This window comes from Catharus ustulatus, chromosome 34, assembly GCF_009819885.2.
Source record: "Catharus ustulatus isolate bCatUst1 chromosome 34, bCatUst1.pri.v2, whole genome shotgun sequence".
In the NCBI taxonomy this organism is placed as follows: Eukaryota; Metazoa; Chordata; class Aves; order Passeriformes; family Turdidae; genus Catharus; species Catharus ustulatus.
This window is the reverse complement of record NC_046254.1, coordinates 294252-311808: the sequence shown is the minus strand read 5'-3', so window position 1 is coordinate 311808 and position 17557 is coordinate 294252. Positions and strand designations below refer to the sequence as shown.

Here is a 17557-nt window from a genome sequence, read left to right as displayed (position 1 = left end):
GAGAGCCGCTGTCACTCAATGCGTTGGCCACGCCCACTCCATTGAACTCTATGGGCTGATGCTGCTGTCACTCAATGCGTTGGCCACGCCCCTACACACTCCGTTATCTAAACCACGCCCATTTAGGCCCCGCCCTGTCCCAGGCCCCGCCCCCGGGCGGTTCCCGCCGTCCGGTCCCGGTCCCGGTCCCAGCCCCCGCCGTGGCCCCGCCCCTTTCCCCGTTCCGGTCCCGGACTCGGTCCCGAACCGGCGCCGCTCCCGCAGGTACCGAACCCCCCCCGAACCTTCCCGAACCTTCCCGAGCCCTCCCGAACCCCCCCGAGCCCCCCCGAGCCCCCCCGAACCGCTCCGTGACTCAGCGCCGGCCCCGCCCCGTTCCCGGAAATCAGAACCGGGACCGGACCGGGGGGTCCCGGGGGGTTCGGGGGGGTCCCGGGTGGGTTCCGGGGGTGTTCGGGACCCTCGGAACCGCCCCGGAGTCCCGGGTGTGTCCTAACGGTTCTGTCTGCTTCTCTTCCAGCCGCTCCCAGTGCTCCCAGTACCGCCCCGGTGCCGCTCCCAGTGCTCCCAGTATCGCCCCGGGGGGATCCCCGGCGCTCCCAGTAACCTCAAAGCGCTCCCAGTAACCCCCCCAGTAACCCCTCTAGCGCTCCCAGTACCCCCCAGAACTCCCAGTAACCCGCCCAGAACTCCCAGTAACCCACCCAGTAAACCCCTAGCGATCCCAGTACCCACCCAGAACTCCCAGTACCCCGCCAGCGCTCCCAGTAACCCCTCCCAGCACTCCCAGTACCCCCCCAGCACTCCCAGTTACCCCCCCCCAGCACTCCCAGTGCTCCCAGTAACCACTCCCAGCACTCCCAGTACCCTCCCAGTAACCCCCCAGCACTCCCAGTACCCTCCCAGTAACCACTCCCAGCACTCCCAGTACCCCCCTAACGCTCCCAGTACCCCCCCAGCACTCCCAGTACCCTCCCAGTAACCCCCCAGCGCTCCCAGTAACCACTCCCAGCACTCCCAGTATCCCCCCAGCGCTCCCAGTGCTCCCAGCATGTTCCTGGTGAAGGGGTTACTGGGCGGAGGGGGCGGGGGCGGCTCCGGGGGGTCCCTCCCGGGGGGCATCGGCTCCGTCCTGGGGGGGCTCCTGAGCGGGGGAGGGGGCGGCGGGGGCGGCGCCGGGGGGGCCATGGGGGTCCTGGGGGGCGTCATCAGCGCCATCAGGTGAGGGGACATCGGGGACATTGGGGACAATGGGGGGATTGGGGACAGTGGGGGTCCTGGGGGGCGTCATCAGCGCCATCAGGTGAGGGGACATCGGGGACAGTGGGGACATTGAGGGGACATTGGGGACACTGGGGACAGTGGGGGGATTGGGGACATTGGGGACATTGGGGGGATTGGGGAAATTGAGGGGACATCGGGGACAATGCGGGGATTGGGGACATTGGGGGGATTTGGGGATATTGGGGACACTGGGGACATTGGGAACACTGGGGGGATTTGGGGACAGTGGGGGGATTGGGGACATTGGGGACAGTGGGGGGATTGGGGGTCCTGCGGGGCATCATCAGCGCCATCAGGTGAGGGGACACTGGGGACAGTGGGGGGACAATGAGGACATTGGGGGATTTGGGGACATTGGGGGGATTGGGGACATTGGGGATATTTGGGTTTGAGGGTCCTGGGGGGCGTCATCAGCGCCATCAGGTGAGGGGACATTGGGGACATCGGGGGGATTGGGGGGGTTGGGGACATGGGGGGATTGGGGACATTGAGGGGACAATGGGGACAGTGGGGGGATTTGGGGACAGTGGGGACACTGGGGACATTGGGGTTGGTGGTCCTGGGGGGCGTCATCAGGTGAGGGGACACTGGGGGGACATCGGGGACATTGAGGGGACATTGGGGGGGATTGGGGACATTGGGGACATTGGGGACATTGGGGGGACAATGAGGAGATTGGGGACATTGGGGGACACTGGGGGGATTTGAGGACAGTGGGGGGATTGGGGACACTGAGGGGACATTGGGGGGATTGGGGACATTGTGGAGGATTGGGGACACTGGGGACATCATGGGGACATTGGGGACACAGGGAGGGGTTTGGGGACGATGGGTTGGGGGTCCTGGGGGGCGTCATCAGCGCCATCAGGTGAGGGGACAATGGGGACATTGAGGGGTTGGGGACATTGGGGACAATGGGGACATTGGGGACAATGGGGGGGTTGGGGACATGGGGGACACTGGGGGGACATTGGGGGATTTGGGGACATTGGGGACATTGGGTCATTGGTGACATCATTGGGGACATTGGGGAATGGTGACACTTTGGGGAGGGGGAGGTGACACTTTGAGAGGGGGAGGTGACACTTTAGGGTGGGGGAGGTGACACTTTGAGGGGTGGGAGGTGGCACTTTGTGGTGGGAGGTGACACTTTTGGGAGGGGGAGGTGACACTTGGGGACAGCACTGACCCCTGTGCCCCCTCCCACAGCGAAGCCGCCGCTCACTACAACCCCGAGCCCCCCGTGAGTGACCCCTGACCCCCCGAGACCCTTTTTGGGGACCCCTGCCCAAATTTGGGGACTCCTGACACCCCCTGATCCTACCCCCGGATTTTGGGGACCCCTGCCCGGATTTGGGGACCCCTGACCCCCCCGACTCTGTGTCCCCCCGGGTTTTGGGGTCCCCTCCCGATTTTTGGGGACCCCTCACCCCCCATTTGCCCCCCCAACCGCCCCGTGCCCAGTTTTTGAGGACCCCTCCCCAGTTTTGGGATCCCCTCACCCCCATTTTCCCCCCATTTTCCCTCTCCCCAGTTTTGGGGTCCCTGACCCCCCCTGACCCCCATTTCCCCCCAGCCCCCCCTCCCCAATTTTTGGGGTGCCTTACTCAGATTTTGGTGTCCCCTCTCTGGTTTTTGGGGACCCCTCCCCAGTTTTGGGGTCCCCCTCACCCCATTTCCCCCCCAACCCCCCGTGCCCAGTTTTGGGGTCCCCCACTCAGATTTTGGGGTCCCTGACCCCCCTTGACCCCCCCTGACCCCCCATTTTTCTCCCCCCCAGCCCCCCCTCCCCAGTTTTGGGGTCCCCTCCCCAGTTTTTGGGGTCCCTGACCCCCCCTCACCCCCAACTTCCCCCCCAGCCCCCCCCCCCCCCAGTTTTGGGGTCCCTTACTCAGATTTTGGGGTCCCTGACCCCCCATTTCCCCCCCAACCCCCCCTCCCCATTTTTTGGGTCCTCCACTCTGATTTTGGGGTCCCCCCCATTTTTTGGGGTCCCTGACCCCCCCTCCCCATTTTTTGGGGTCCCCACTCAGATTTTGGGGTCCCCTCTCTGGTTTTTGGGGTCCCCTCACCCCATTTTCCCCCCCCCAGCCCCCCCGCTCCCACATCTCCACGGTCGATGCCAACGAGAGCGACGAGGTTCGGCAGTTCCGGCGCCTCTTCTCCCAGCTGGCCGGGGAGGTGAGGGGGACTGGGCAAACTGGGGGAACTGGGAGTACTGGGAGGGTACTGGGGGGTACTGGGAGGGTACTGGGGATACTGGGAGTACTGGGAATACTGGGGGGCTCTTCGCCCAGCTGGCCGGGGAGGTGGGCACTGGGCAAACTGGGAGTACTGGGAGGGTACTGGGACCCCAGAAATCCCACTGGGATCCACTGGGAGATGCTGGGGAAACTGGGGATACTGGGAGGGTACTGGGGATACTGGGGATAGGATACTGGGGAAACTGGGGATACTGGGAGGGTACTGGGGATACTGGGAGTACTGGGAGGGTACTGGGAGGGTACTGGGAGGGTACTGGGGATACTGGGAGTACTGGGGGGCTCTTCGCCCAGCTGGCTGGGGAGGTGGGGACTGGGGAAACTGGGGAAACTGGGAGTACTGGGAGGGTACTGGGAGGGTGCTGGGACCCCAGAAATCCCACTGGGATCTACTGGGGAAACTGGGGATACTGGGGATACTGGGAGGTACTGGAGGGGTACTGGGGATACTAGGGGGAAACTGGGGATACTGGGAGGGTACTGGGACACCAGAAATCCCACTGGGATCCATTGAGAGCCACTGGGGATACTGGGGGGCCAGGATTTGGGTTCAGGATTTGGGGTTCCCCAATATTTAGGATCAGGATTTGGGGTTCCCCCCATTTTTGGGATCAGGATTTTGGGGTTCCCCAGGATTTGGGATCAGGATTTTGAGGTTTCCCTCAATTTTTAGGATCAGGATTTTGGGGTTTCCCAGGATTTTGAGGCCCCCCAGGATTTAGGATCAGGATTTTGGGGTTCTGTCAATTTTTAGGATCAGGATTTTGGGGTTTCCTTAGGATCAGGATTTTGGGGTTTCCCAGGATTTGGGATCAGGATTTTGGGGTTCCCTCTATTTTTGGGATCAGGATTTTGGGATCAGTATTTAGGGTTTCCTTAGGATCAGGATTTTGGGTTTCCCCTGGATTTGAGGTTCCCCAATTTTTAGGATCAGGAGTTTGGGATTTCCCAGGATTTGGGGCCCCCCACGATTTAGGATCAGCATTTTGAGGTTCCCCTCATTTTTTGGGGTCAGGATTTGGTGTTTCCCAGGATTTGAGGTTTCCCACAATTTTTGGGATCAGTATTTTGGGGTTCCCGAATTTTTAAGATCAGGATTTTGGGGTTCCCCCCATTTTTAGGATCAGGATTTTGGGATTTCCCAGGATTTAGGATCAGGATTTTGGGGTTTCCCCCAATTTTTAGGATCAGAATTTGGGGTTCCCTCAATTTTTGGGGTCAGAATTTTGGGATTTCCCAGGTTTTGAGGCCCCCCTGTTTTTAGGATCAGGATTTTGGGGTTCCCCACGATTTGGGATCAGGATTTTGAGGTTCTCTCAATTTTTAGGATCAGGATTTTGGGGTTTCCTTAAGATCAGGATTTTGGGGTTTCCCAGGATTTCAGGTTCCCCAATTTTTAGGATCAGGATTTTGGGATCAGGATTTAGGGTTTCCTTAGGATCAGGATTTTGGGGTTTCGCAGGATTTGGGATCAGGATTTTGAGGTCCCCCCAATTTTTAGGATCAGAATTTTAGGATTCCCCAAAGTTTGGGATCAGGATTTTGGGGTTCCCCAGGATTTGGCATCAGGATTTTGGGATGAGGATTTGGGGTTTCCTTAGGATCAGGATTTTGAGGTTCTCTCAATTTTTAGGATCAGGATTTAGGGTTTCTCCAGGATTTAGGATCATCATTTTGAGGTTCCCCTCATTTTTTGGGGTCAGGATTTGAGATTTCCCACGATTTTTGGGATCAGTATTTTGGGGTTCCCCAATTTTTAAGATCAGGATTTTGGGGTTGTCTCAATTTTTAGGATCAGGATTTTGGGATTTCCCAAGGTTTGAGATCAGGATTTTGGGGTTCCCCCCATTTTTAGGATCAGGATTTTGGGGTTTCCCAGGATTTCAGGTTCCCCCATTTTTAGGATCAGGATTTTGGGGTTTCCCAGGATTTCAGGTTCCCCCATTTTTAGGATCAGGATTTTGGGGTTTCCCAGGATTTCAGGTTCCCCAATTTTTAGGATCAGGATTTTGGGGTTTCCCAGGATTTCAGGTTCCCCAATTTTTAGGATCAGGATTTTGGGATCAGTATTTAGGGTTTCCTTAGGATCAGGATTTTGGGGTTTCGCAGGATTTAGGATCAGGATTTTGGGGTCCCCCCAATTTTTAGGATCAGAATTTTAGGATTCCCCAAAGTTTGGGATCAGGATTTTGGGGTTCCCCAGGATTTGGCATCAGGATTTTGGGATCAGGATTTGGGCTTTCCTTAAGATCAGGATTTTGAGGTTCTCTCAATTTTTAGGATCAGGATTTAGGGTTTCTCCAGGATTTAGGATCATCATTTTGAGGTTCCCTTCATTTTTTGGGGTCAGGATTTGAGGTTTCCCACGATTTTTGGGATCAGTATTTTGGGGTTCCCCAGTTTCTAAGATCAGGATTTTGGGGTTGTCTCAATTTTTAGGATCAGGATTTGGGGTTTCCTTAGGATCAGGATTTTGGGATTTCCCAAGGTTTGGGATCAGAATTTTGGGGTTCCCCCCATTTTTAGGATCAGGATTTTGGGGTTTCCCAGGATTTCAGGTTCCCCAGTTTTTAGGATCAGGATTTTGGGATCAGGATTTTGAGGTTCCCCTGGATTTGAGGTTCCCCAATTTTTAGGATCAGCATTTTAGGATTCCCCAAAGTTTGGGATCAGGATTTTGGGGTTTCTCAATTTTTAGGATCAGGATTTGAGGTTTCCCCCAATTTTTAGGATCAGGATTTTGGGGTTTCCCAGGATTTGAGGTTCCCCAGGATTTGGGATCAGGATTTTGGGGTTCCTCCCAAGGTTTAGGATCAGGATTTTGGGATTCCCCCAGTTTTTAGGATCAGGATTTTGGGATCAGGATTTGAGGTTCCCCAGGATTTAGGATGAGGATTTGGGTGTCCCCCAATTTTTGGCATGAGGATTTTGGTGTTCCCCAAGTTTTTAAGATCAGGATTTTGGGTTCTCTCAATTTTTAGGATCAGGATTTGGGGTTTCCTTAGGATCAGCATTTTGGGATTTCCCAGGATTTGAGGCCCCCCAGTTCTTAGGATCAGGATTTTGGGATCAGAATTTTGGGATTTCCCAGGTTTTGAGGTTCCCCACGATTTAGGATCAGGATTTTGAGGTTCCCCACGATTTAGGATCAGGATTTTGAGGTTCCCCAGGATTTGGGATCAAGATTTTGGGGTTCCCCCAATTTTTAGGATCAGGATTTTGGGATCAGGATTTTGGGATCAGGATTTAGGGTTTCCTTAGGATCAACATTTTGGGATTTCCCAGGTTTTGAGGTTTTCCCCAGTTTTTAGGATCAGGATTTTGGGGTTCCCCAGGATTTTGAGGTTCCCCAATTTTTGGGATCAGGATTTTTAGGATCAGGATTTTGGGGTTCCCCAGTTTTTAGGATCATCATTTTGGCTCCCCCCCATTTTTGGGGTCAGGATTTGGGGTCCCAGCCCCCCCTGACCCCCCCAATTTCCCCAGGACATGGAGGTCAGCCCCACCGAGCTCATGAACATCCTCAACAGGGTCGTGACGCGCCGTGAGTGCCCCAAAAACCGACCCCAAAAACCGACCCCAAAATCGGGGGGGGACCCCAAAAATGGGGAGGGGTCCAGGATTTGGGGTCACCCCCAAAATATCCAAAAAAATCTCCCAAAAAAATCCCCCAAAAAATCCCAAAAAAATCCCAAAAAATCCCCCCAAAATCCCCCAATAAATCCCCAAAAAATCCCAAAAAAATCCTAAAAAGTCCCCAAAACCCCCGAAAAAATCCCCAAAAAAATCCCCAAAAAATCCCAAAAAAATCCCAAAAATTCCCAAAAAATCCCCCAAATCCCCCCAAAATCCCCCCCAAAATGCCCCAAAATTGCCTCAAAATCCCCCCCAAAAATCCCCCAAAAATGCCAAAAAAAATCCTAAAAAATCCCCAAAACCTCCGAAAAAATCCCCCATAAAATTAAAAAAAAAATCCCAAAAAATCCCCTAAATCCCCCCAAATCCCCCCAAAAACCCCAAAATCCCCCCCAAAATTCCCCCCAAAATTCCCCAAAATTGCCTCAAAATCCCCCCAAAATTCCCCAAAATCCCTCAAAAATCCCCCAAAAATCCCCCAAAAATCCCAAAAAAATCCCAAAAAATCCCCCAAAAATCCCCCAAAAAATCCCCAAAAAATCCTAAAAAATCCCCAAAAAATCCCAAAAAAACCCCCAAAATCCCCCAAAATCCCCCCAATATTCCCCAAAATTGCCTCAAAATCCCCCCCAAAAAATCCCCAAAAAATCCCAAAAAAATCCCCCAAAAAATCCTAAAAAATCCCCAAAACCCCCAAAAAAATCCCCCAAAAAATCCCCAAAAATCCCAAAAAATCCCCCAAAAATCCCAAAAAATTCCCAAAAAATCCCCCAAATCCACCCAAATTCCCTCCCAAAATTCCCCAATATTGCCTCAAAATCCCCCCCAAAAATTCCAAAAAAATCCCCAAAAAGTCCCAAAAAATCCCAAAAAATCCCCAAAAAATCCCAAAAAAATCCCAAAAAATCCCCCAAAAAATCCCAAAAAAATCCCCAAAAAATCCCAAAAATCCCAAATCCCCAAACCCCCCCAAAACCCCAAAATCCCCCCAAAATTTTCTCAAAATCCCCCAAAAAATCCCCAAAAAATCCCCCAAAATCCCCAAAAAAAATCCCAAAAAATCCCCCAAAAATCCCCCAAAAAATCCCCAAAAAATCCCCAAAACCCCTGAAAAAATCCCCCAAAAAATCCCAAAAAATCCCAAAAAAATCACCAAAATCCCCCCAAAATCCCCCCCAAAATTCCCCAAAATTGCCTCAAAATCCCCCCCAAAAATCCCAAAAAAATCCCCCAAAAATCCCCAAAAATTCCCAAAAAATCCCCAAAAAATCCCCCAAAAATCCCCAAAAAATCCCAAAAAAATCCCCCAAAAACCCCAAAATCTCCCCCCAAAGTTCCCCAAAAAATCCCCAAAAATCCCCCAAAAAACCCCAAAAAAATCCCAAAAAATCCCCGAAAAAATAAAAAAAAAATCCCAAAAAAATCCCAAAAAAATCCCAAAAAATTCCCAAAAAATCCCAAAAATCCCAAATCCCCAAACCCCCCAAAATTCCCCAAAAAAGATCCAAAAAAATCCCAAACCCCCCCAGATCCCGACCTGAAGACGGACGGGTTCGGGCTGGACACCTGCAGGAGCATGGTGGCTGTGATGGATGTATCCTCGATTTTGGGGGGAATTTGGGGTTTTTGGGGGGGTTTGGGGGTTTTGGATTTGTGGGGGAGGATTTGGGGATTTTTTGGGATTTTTTTGGGATTTTTTGGGGGATTTTTTGGGGGGTTTTGGGGATTTTTTGAGGATTTTTTTGGGTTTTTTCGGGGTTTTTTTGGGATTTTTTGGGGGGTTTTGGGGATTTTTTTAGGATTTTTTTTTGTTTTTTCGGGGTTTTTTTGGGAATTTTTGGGAGGATTTTGAGGCAATTTTGGGGGGTTTTGGGGTTTGAGGAATTTTTGGGATTTTTTGGGGGATTTGGGATTTTTGGGGGTGTTGAGGGGATTTTTGGGGGGGATTTTTAGGGATTTTTTGAGGATTTTTTGGGGGGATTTTCCTGCATTTTTTTTGGGATTTTTTGGGGATTTTTGGAGATTTTTTGGGGGATTTTTTGGGGGATTTTTTGGGGGGTTTTGGGGGGATTTTTGGGATTTTTTGGGGGGATTTTGGGGCAATTTTGGGGAATTTTGGGGGATTTTAGGGGAATTTTGGGGGGTTTTGGGGGTTTGGAGGAGTTTTGGGATTTTTTGGGAATTTTTTGGGGATTTTTTGGGAGGTTTTGGGGGTTTTTTGGGATTTTTTGGGGGATTTTTTGGGGGATTTTTTGAGAGGTTTTTGGGGATTTTTTGGGGGATTTTTGGAGGATTTTCTGGGGGGGATTTTGGGGTTTTTGGGGGGTTTTGGGGGGGTTTGGGGATTTTTTGGGATTTTTTTGGGGTTTTTTGGGGATTTTTTGGGGGGTTTTGGGGCGGTTTGGGAGGATTTTTTGGGATTTTTGGGAGATTTTTTGGGGGGATTTTGGGGAATTTTGGGGGGGATTTTGGGGGAATTTTGGGGTTTTGGGGGGTTTTGGGGTTTGGGGGGGGTTGGGAATTTTTGGGGGATTTTTTGGGATTTTTTTGGGATTTTTTGGGAGGTTTTGGGTGATTTTTCTGCAATTTTTAGGAGATTTTTGGGGGATTTTTGGGGATTTTTTGAGATTTTTTGGGGGATTTTTTGGGGGGATTTTGAGGGATTTTTGGGATTTTTTGGGGTGGATTTTTTGGGGATTTTTTTGGGTTTTTTTTATTTTGGGGGGATTTTTAGGAGAATTTTGGGGGATTTTGGGATTTTGGGGGTTTGGGGATTTTTTGGGAATTTTTGGGGATTTTTTGGGGGAATTTTGAGGCAATTTTGGGGTTTTTTTTGGGGCATTTTGGGGAGATTTTGGGGATTTTTTTGGGATATTTTGGGTGATTTTTTGGGGAGTTTTGGGGGAAATTTTTTTATTTTTTAGGGAATTTTGGGGGGATTTTTTGGGGAATTTTTAGGGAATTTTAGGGGATGTTTTGGGAATTTTTAGAGGATTTTTGGGGGGATTTTTAGGGCATTTTGGGTGGATTTTTAAAATTATTTTTAGGGGATTTTGGGGGGATTTTTTGGGATTTTTTAGTGATTTTTAAGGGATTTTGGGACATTTTTGGGCAATTTTAGGTGGATTTTTTTTTTATTTTTGGGTGGATTTTGAAAATTTGTGGAAACCCAAAAATTTTTTTGGGTTTTGTGGAACTTTGGGGGTCCCCAAAATTTCCCTGACAGCCCCCCCAGAGCGACACCACCGGGAAATTGGGGTTTGAGGAGTTCAAATATCTCTGGAACAACATCAAGAAGTGGCAGGTGGGGACAGAATTTGGGGAGGGAGATCCCAAAAAATTGGGGAGGGGACCCAAAAATATTGGGGAGGGGGCTTGAGGTTCAGGACCCCCAAAAAATTTTTTTTGGGGGGGGAATTTAGTGATTTTGGGACCCCAAAAATTAGAAATAATTATTTTTAAATTCCATTTAAATCCCATAAATGAGGATGGGGGGGGAAATTTGGGGTCTGGGGGGGTCCCCGAATTTTGGGGAGGGGGATTTGGGGTTTTTGGGGTCGGAGACCCCTCCCCAAATTGCCAATTCCCCTCCCCCAGTGCGTGTACAAACAATTCGACAGCGACCGCTCGGGAACCATCGGGCCCCAGGAGCTGCCCGGGGCCTTCCAGGCTGCAGGTCGGAAATTGGGGGAAATTTGGGATTTTTTGGGGTTTGGGGGGGGTTTGGTTTTTTGGGATTTTTTTTCTGGATTTTTTGGGGGGATTTTTGGGTTTTTTTGGGGATATTTTTGGGTTTTTTTGGCGATTTTTTGGCGATTTTTTTTGGAATTTAGGGGAAGTTTTTGGGGATTTTTTAGGATTTTTTGGGGGTTTTTTTGGGATTTTTTTTTTATTTTTTAATGGGTTTTTTAGGATTTTTTAGGGATTTTTGGGATTTTTTTCTGGATTTTTGGGGGGATTTTTGGGCTTTTTTGGGGATTTTTTTGGGGATTTTTTGGATTTTTTTGGGGATTTTTTGGATTTTTTTGGGGATTTTTTGGATTTTTTGGGGATTTTTGGGGGATGTTTTTTTCATTTTTAGGGAATTTTTTTTGGATTTTTTTGGATTTTCTGGGGATTTTTGGGGGATTTTTTTCTGGATTTTTTTGGATTTTTCAGGGATTTTTGGGGGGATTTTTGGGGTTTTTGGGGTGGATTTTTTTGGATTTTTTGGGGATTTGACCAATTTTTTGTCCCCTCCCCAGGATTCCGCCTCCCCCCTGCACTCTGGGCAATTTTGGGGATTTTGGGACATTTTTTGGGTGGATTTAACCAATTTTTGAGGGTATTTTTGGGTTTTTTGGGGGTTTTTGGAGTGGATTTTAAGGGGATTTTTGGGGACTTTTTGGGGACTATTTGGGGAATTTTTGGGGGATTTTCTTGCGATTTTTTTGGGATTTTTTTTGGGATGTTTTTTCATTTTTGGGGAATTGTTTGGGATTTTTTTTTTTTTTTGAGGATTTTTTGGGAGATTTTTGGGGGGATTTTTGGGGAATTTTTTTCTGGATTTTTTTTTGATTTTTCAGGGATTTTTTGGGGGATTTTTTGGGTTTTTTTGGATGGATTTTTGGTGGTTTTGGGGTGGATTTTTTGGGGATTTTTTTGGAATTTGACCAATTTTGTGTCCCCTCCCCAGGGTTCCGCCTCCCCCCGCGCTCTGGGCGGTTCTGGGGATTTTGGGGCCATTTTTGGGTGGATTTAACCAATTTTTGGGGGATTTTCACCATTTTTGAGGGGATTTTTGGGGTTTTTTTGGTGGATTTTTGGGGTTTTTTGGGTGGAAGTTAAGGGGATTTTTGGGGACTTTTGGGGGACTTTTGGGGCAATTTTTTGGAGATTTTCTTGCTATTTTGGGGAGATTTTTGGGGGGATTTTCTTGCGATTTTTTGGGATTTTTGGGGTATTTTTTTTCATTTTTTTGGAATTTTTTGGGATTTTTTTTTTATTTTCTGGGAATTTTTTGTGAGATTTTTGGGGGCATTTTTTGGGATTTTTTTGGGATTTTTTTCTGGATTTTTTAGGGATTTTTGGGGGGATTTTTTTTGCCCCTCCCCAGGGTTCCGCCTGCCCCCCGCTCTCTGGGCAGTTCTGGGGATTTTGGGGCCATTTTTGGGTTTTTTGGGGTGGATTTTTGGGGATTTTGGGGTTTTTGGGGTGGATTTTGGGGGTTTTTGGGGTGGATTTTTTGGGGATTTTTGGGAATTTGATCAATTTTTTGTCCCCTCCCCAGGGTTCCGCCTGCCCCCCGCGCTCTGGGCGGTCCTGGGGATTTTGGGGCCATTTTGGGGTGGATTTAACCAATTTTTAGTGTAGATTTCTGGGGATTTTGGGTTTTTGGGGGTGGATTTTGGGGGTTTTTGGGGTGGAATTTTTTGGTTTTTGGGGGGATTTTTTTGAATTTCACAGATTTTTTTATCCCCTCCCCAGGGTTCCGCCTGCCCCCCGTGCTCTGGGCGGTTCTGGGGATTTTGGAGCCATTTTTGGGTGGATTTAACCAATTTTTGGTGTAGATTTTGGGGGATTTTTGGGGTTTTTGGGGTGGATTTTTTGGGGATTTTTTTTTTATTTCACAGATTTTTTGTCCCCTCTCCAGGGTTCCGCCTCCCCCCCACGCTCTGGGCGGTTCTGGGGATTTTGGGGCCATTTTTGGGTTTTTTGGGGTGGATTTTTGGGGATTTTGACGATTTTTTGGTGGATTTTTGGTGGTTTTGGGGTGGATTTTTTGGGATTTTTTTGGATTTTATGGATTTTTGTGTCCCCTCCCCAGGGTTCCGCCTGCCCCCCGCGCTCTGGGCGGTCCTGGGGCGCCGTTACGGGGACGAGAGCGGGAACCTGGACTTCGACAACTTCATCAGCTGCCTCGTGCGCCTCGATGCCATGTTCCGTACGGAGGGGAGCTCGGGGGGGGGACAAAATATGGGGGGAAATTCAAAATATGGGGGGGGAATTCAAAATATGGGAAGGGAAAATCTCAAAATATGGGGGGACAAAACAAAATTTGGGGGGAAATTCAAAATATGGGGGGGAAAATCCCAAAATCTGGGGGGGAAATTCAAAATATGGGGGGGGAATTCAAAATATGGGGGGGGAAATTCAAAATATGGGGGGGGAAATTCAAAATATGGGGGGGAAATACAAAATATGGGGGGGAAATTCAAAATATGGGGGGGAATTCAAAATATGGGGGGGAATTCAAAATATGGGGGGGAAATTCAAAATATGGGGGGGAAATACAAAAATATGGAGGGGAAAATCTCAAAATATAGGGGGGAATTCAAAAATCTGGGGGGGGAAATCCTAAAATATGGGGGGGAATCCTAAAATCTGGGGGGGAAATCTCAAAATCTGGGGGGGAATCCAAAATATGGGAGGGAATTCAGAATTATGGGGGGAGAAATTCAAAATTTGGGAGGGGAAATACAAAAATCTTGGGAGGAAAATCATAAAATATGGGGGGGAAAATACAAAAATATGGAGGGGAAAATCTCAAAATCTGGGGGGGGGGAAATACAAAATATGGGGGGGAATCCAAAATATGGGAGGGGAAATGTCAAAATATGGGGGGGAATTCAAAATATGGGGGGGAAAATACAAAATATGGGAGGGAAAATACAAAATATGGGAGGGAATTCAAAAATCCGGGGGGGGAAATACAAAAATCGGGGGGGAATCCAAAATATGGGGGGGAAAATCCCAAAATATGGGAGGGAAAATACAAAATATGGGGAGGAAATTCCAAAATCTGGGGGGGAATCAAAAATATGGGGAATCCAAAAATCTGGGGGGGAAAATTCCAAAATCTGGGGGGGAAAATCATAAAATATGGGGGGGGAATCCAAAAATCTGGGAGGGGAAATGTCAAAATTTGGGGGGGAAAATCACAAAATCTGGGGGGGAAATCCCAAAATATGGGGGGGAATTCAAAATTCGGGGAGGGAACCCAAAATAGGGAGGGGGAAATTTCAAAATCTGGGGGGAATTCAAAATTTGGGGGGGAATCCAAAATATGGGGGGGAATTCAAAATAGGGGGGGGGGGTCAAAAAATATGGGGAATCCAAAAGTATGGGGGGGGAAATTCCAAAATCTGGGGGGAAAATCTCAAAATATTGGGGGGAATTCAAAATTTGGGGGGAAAATACAAAAATCGGGGGGGAATCCAAAAATATGGGGGAGAAAATTCAAAATATGGGAGGGAATCCCAAAATATGGGGGGAATTTATGCGGGGGAATTAAAAATATGGGGGGGAAAATTCCAAAATCTGGGGGGAAAATCATAAAATATGGGAAATACAAAAATCTGGGAGGGGAAATTTCAAAATTTGGGGGGGAAAATGTCAAAATACGGGGAGGAATCAAAAATCTGGGGGGAATTCAAAATATGGGGGGAAAATACAAAATATGGGGGGGAATCCAAAAATCTGGGACGGGTAATGTCAAAATTTGGGGGGTAAAATCTCAAAATATGGGGGGGAATCCCAAATCTGGGGGGGAATTCAAAATATGGGGGGAAAATTCAAAATTTGGGAAGGGAAATACAAAAATCGGGGCAGGGGGGGAAAAACATAAAATATGGGGGGGAATTCAAAATTCGAGGAGGGAATCCCAAAATCGGAGGGAAAATCCCAAAATCAGAGGGAAAATCCCAAAATCTGGGGGGAAATCCCAAAACCTGGGGGGAAAATCCCAAAATCGGAGGGGAAGTCCCAAAATCTGGGGTGAAATCCCAAAATTCGGGGGGGAAATCCCGAAACTCGGGAGGGAAACCCCAAAATTGGAGGAAAAATCCTGAAATCGAGGGAGTGGAATCCTAAAATTTGGGGGGAAAATCCCAGAATCTGGGGGGAAAAAATCCCAAAACTGTATGGAAAATCGTAAAATTGGGGGAAAAAATCCCAAAATCTGGGGGGAAAAAATGCCAAAATTGTATGGGAAATCCTAAAATTGGGGGGAAAATCCCAAAATCTTGGCGGTAAATCCCAAAACTCGGGAGGAAAAACCCTAAAATTGGGAGGAAAACCCCAAAATTGGTGGAGAAACCCCAAAATCTGGAGGAGGGGAAAATCCCAAAACCGAGAGAGGGAAATCCCAAAATCGATGTGGGACCCTAAAATTTGGGGGAGACCCCAAAATCCCGAAAATTATTTGGGTTCCTTGAGGGGGGGGGGTGGGTGCAAAACCCCGAATTTTGGGATTTCCCCTCTGATTTTTTGGGGTTTCTCCCCTGATTTTTTGGGATTTCCTCCCGATTTTTTGGGATCCCCCTGATTTTTTGGGATCCCCTGATTTTTGGGGTTCCCCCCTGATTTTTCGGGATCCCCCTCCCGATTTTTTGGGGTTTCCCCCCCAATTTTTGAGGTCTTCCCCGGATTTTGGGATCCCCCCCGATTTTTTTGGGTCCCCCCAAATTTTTGGGTCCCTCCCCGGATTTTGGGTCCCTCCCCGGATTTTTTTGGGATCCCCCCCTGATTTTTGGGGTTTCCCCCGGATTTTGGGATCCCCCGATTTTTGGGATCCCCCCCTGATTTTTTGGGATTCCCCCCCGATTTTTTTGGGTCCCCCCAAATTTTTGGGTCCCTCCCCCGATTTTTGGGGTTTCCCCCCCTGATTTTTTGGGATCCCCCGGATTTTTGGGATCCCCCTGATTTTTGGGGTCACTCCCCCAATTTTGGGGTCCCCCTGATTTTTGGGGTTTCCCCCTGATTTTTTGGGGTTTCCCCCCCAATTTTTGGGGTCTCCCCCGATTTTTGGGATCCCCCGGATTTTTTTGGTTCCCCCCCCCACGATTTTTGGGATCCCCCCCTGATTTTTTGGGGTCCCTCCCGATTTTTGGGATCCCCCCCGATTTTTGGGATTTCCCCCCTGATTTTTTGGGGTTTCCCCCCTGATTTTTGGGATCCCCCGATTTTTTGGGATTTCCTCCCGATTTTTTGGGGTCTCTCCTGATTTTTGGGGTCTCCCCCAGGTGCCTTCAAGTCCCTGGACCGGGACGGCTCGGGCCAGATCCGGGTCAGCCTGCAGGAGGTGGGGCTGGGGTCTGGGGGGGATTTTTGGGGTCTGGGGGGGGTTTTGGGGTCCCCGGGGGGGATTTGGGGGTCCCCGGGGGTTTTTGGGGTGTCCTCAGAATTTTGGGGGGGTGGGTAAAGGAGGGAGACCCCAAAGTTGGCCCTGCTGGGTTTGTGTCACTGGGGAGACCCCAAATCCCAAAATCCCCCTGGGGTGACCCCAAACTTTTCAGGGACCCCCAAAATCCCCTTGGGGTGACCCCAAAATCCCCAGGGACCCCCAAAATCCCCCAAAGGTGACCCCAAATCCTTCAGGGACCCCCAAAATCCCCCTGAGATCCCCCAAAATCCCCCTGGGGTGACCCCAAACCCTCCCTGGACCCCCCAAAATCCCTCTGGGGTGTCCCCAAAATCTCCAGGAATCCCCAAAGTCCCCCAGGGACCCCCAAAATCTCCCTGGACCCCCCAAAATCCCTCTGGGGTGACCTCAAAATCCCCAGGGACCCCCAAAATCCCCTTGGGGTGACCCCAAAATGCCCCTGGGACCCCAAAATCCCCCTGGGATCCCCCAAATCCCTCTGGGGTGACCCCAAACCCTTCAGGACCCCCCAAAATCCCCCAGGGACCCCCAAAACCCCCCAGGGACCCCCAAAATCCCCCTTGGAGTGACCCCAAATGCCCCCGGGGTGACCCCAAATCCCTCTGGGGTGACCCCAAGTCCCCCAACGACCCCCCAAAATCCACCTGGGGTGACCCCAAATCCCCCAACGACCCCCCAAAATCCCCATGGGGTGACCCCAGACCCTTCAGGACCCCCCAAATCTGAGCTGCTCTCCCCCCACCAGTGGCTCCAGCTCACCATGTACTCGTGAGGAGACCCCCGGACCCCCCCCCCAGGAGCCTCCAGGACCCCCCCAAAATCCTCCCCGGACACTCCAGGACCCCCCAAAACCTCCTTGGACCTTCTGAGTGCACCCCCAGCCCCCCAAAATCTGCTCCTCTCACCCCAAATAAAATCCCCCCGACCTCATTTTGGTTGTTTTTGGGGGGATTTGGGGGGGTCTCTGAGGAATTGAGGGGTGGTCTGGGGGACTTTGGGGGGGGGGTCTCTGAGGTCTGGGTGAGTTTTGGGGGGATCTCTGAGGAATTGAGGGGGGGTTTGGGGGGTTTGGGGGGATTTTGGGGGGGGTCTCTGGGTTCAGTGAGGATTTTGGGGGGTCTCTGACGAATTGAGGGGGGTCTGAGGGGATTTTGGGGGGTCTCTGAGGAATTGAGTGGGGGTCTGTGGGGGTTTGGGGGATTTTGGGGGGTTAGGGGATTTTGGGGGGGGTCTC

The 17557-nt window shown here is 49.9% G+C and overlaps 1 protein-coding gene across 2 annotated transcripts; it reads left to right on the top strand.

Annotated features, from left to right (window-relative positions):
• Positions 1 to 1036: 1036 nt before the first annotated feature.
• Positions 1037 to 17185, top strand: LOC117009648 (calpain small subunit 1-like). 2 transcript variants are annotated; one of them, XM_033083934.1, is made up of 10 exons: positions 1037 to 1221; positions 2494 to 2527; positions 3376 to 3465; positions 7032 to 7089; positions 8711 to 8775; positions 10417 to 10485; positions 10779 to 10857; positions 12988 to 13104; positions 16184 to 16242; positions 17069 to 17185. In XM_033083934.1, exons 1-10 carry the CDS (start codon positions 1052 to 1054, stop codon positions 17093 to 17095), a joined length of 768 nt encoding a protein of 255 aa, XP_032939825.1. In that variant the 5' UTR covers positions 1037 to 1051; the 3' UTR covers positions 17096 to 17185. The 2 variants fall into 2 exon arrangements, with proteins under 2 accessions (XP_032939825.1, XP_032939828.1); XM_033083937.1 differs by lacking the exons at positions 1037 to 1221; positions 2494 to 2527; positions 3376 to 3465 and adding an exon at positions 3570 to 3593 and having other exon boundaries at positions 17069 to 17174.
• The last annotated feature ends 372 nt before the right edge of the window (positions 17186 to 17557 follow it).

Coding starts and splice junctions, on each gene's coding strand:
- LOC117009648 (XM_033083934.1), top strand. CDS start 1,052: ATGTTCCTGGTGAAGGGGTTACTGGGCGGAGGGGGCGGGGGCGGCTCC. Junction 7,090..8,710: donor CAACAGGGTCGTGACGCGCC/GTGAGTGCCCCA, acceptor AAACCCCCCCAG/ATCCCGACCTGAAGACGGAC. Junction 10,858..12,987: donor CGGGGCCTTCCAGGCTGCAG/GTCGGAAATTGG, acceptor TCCCCTCCCCAG/GGTTCCGCCTGCCCCCCGCG.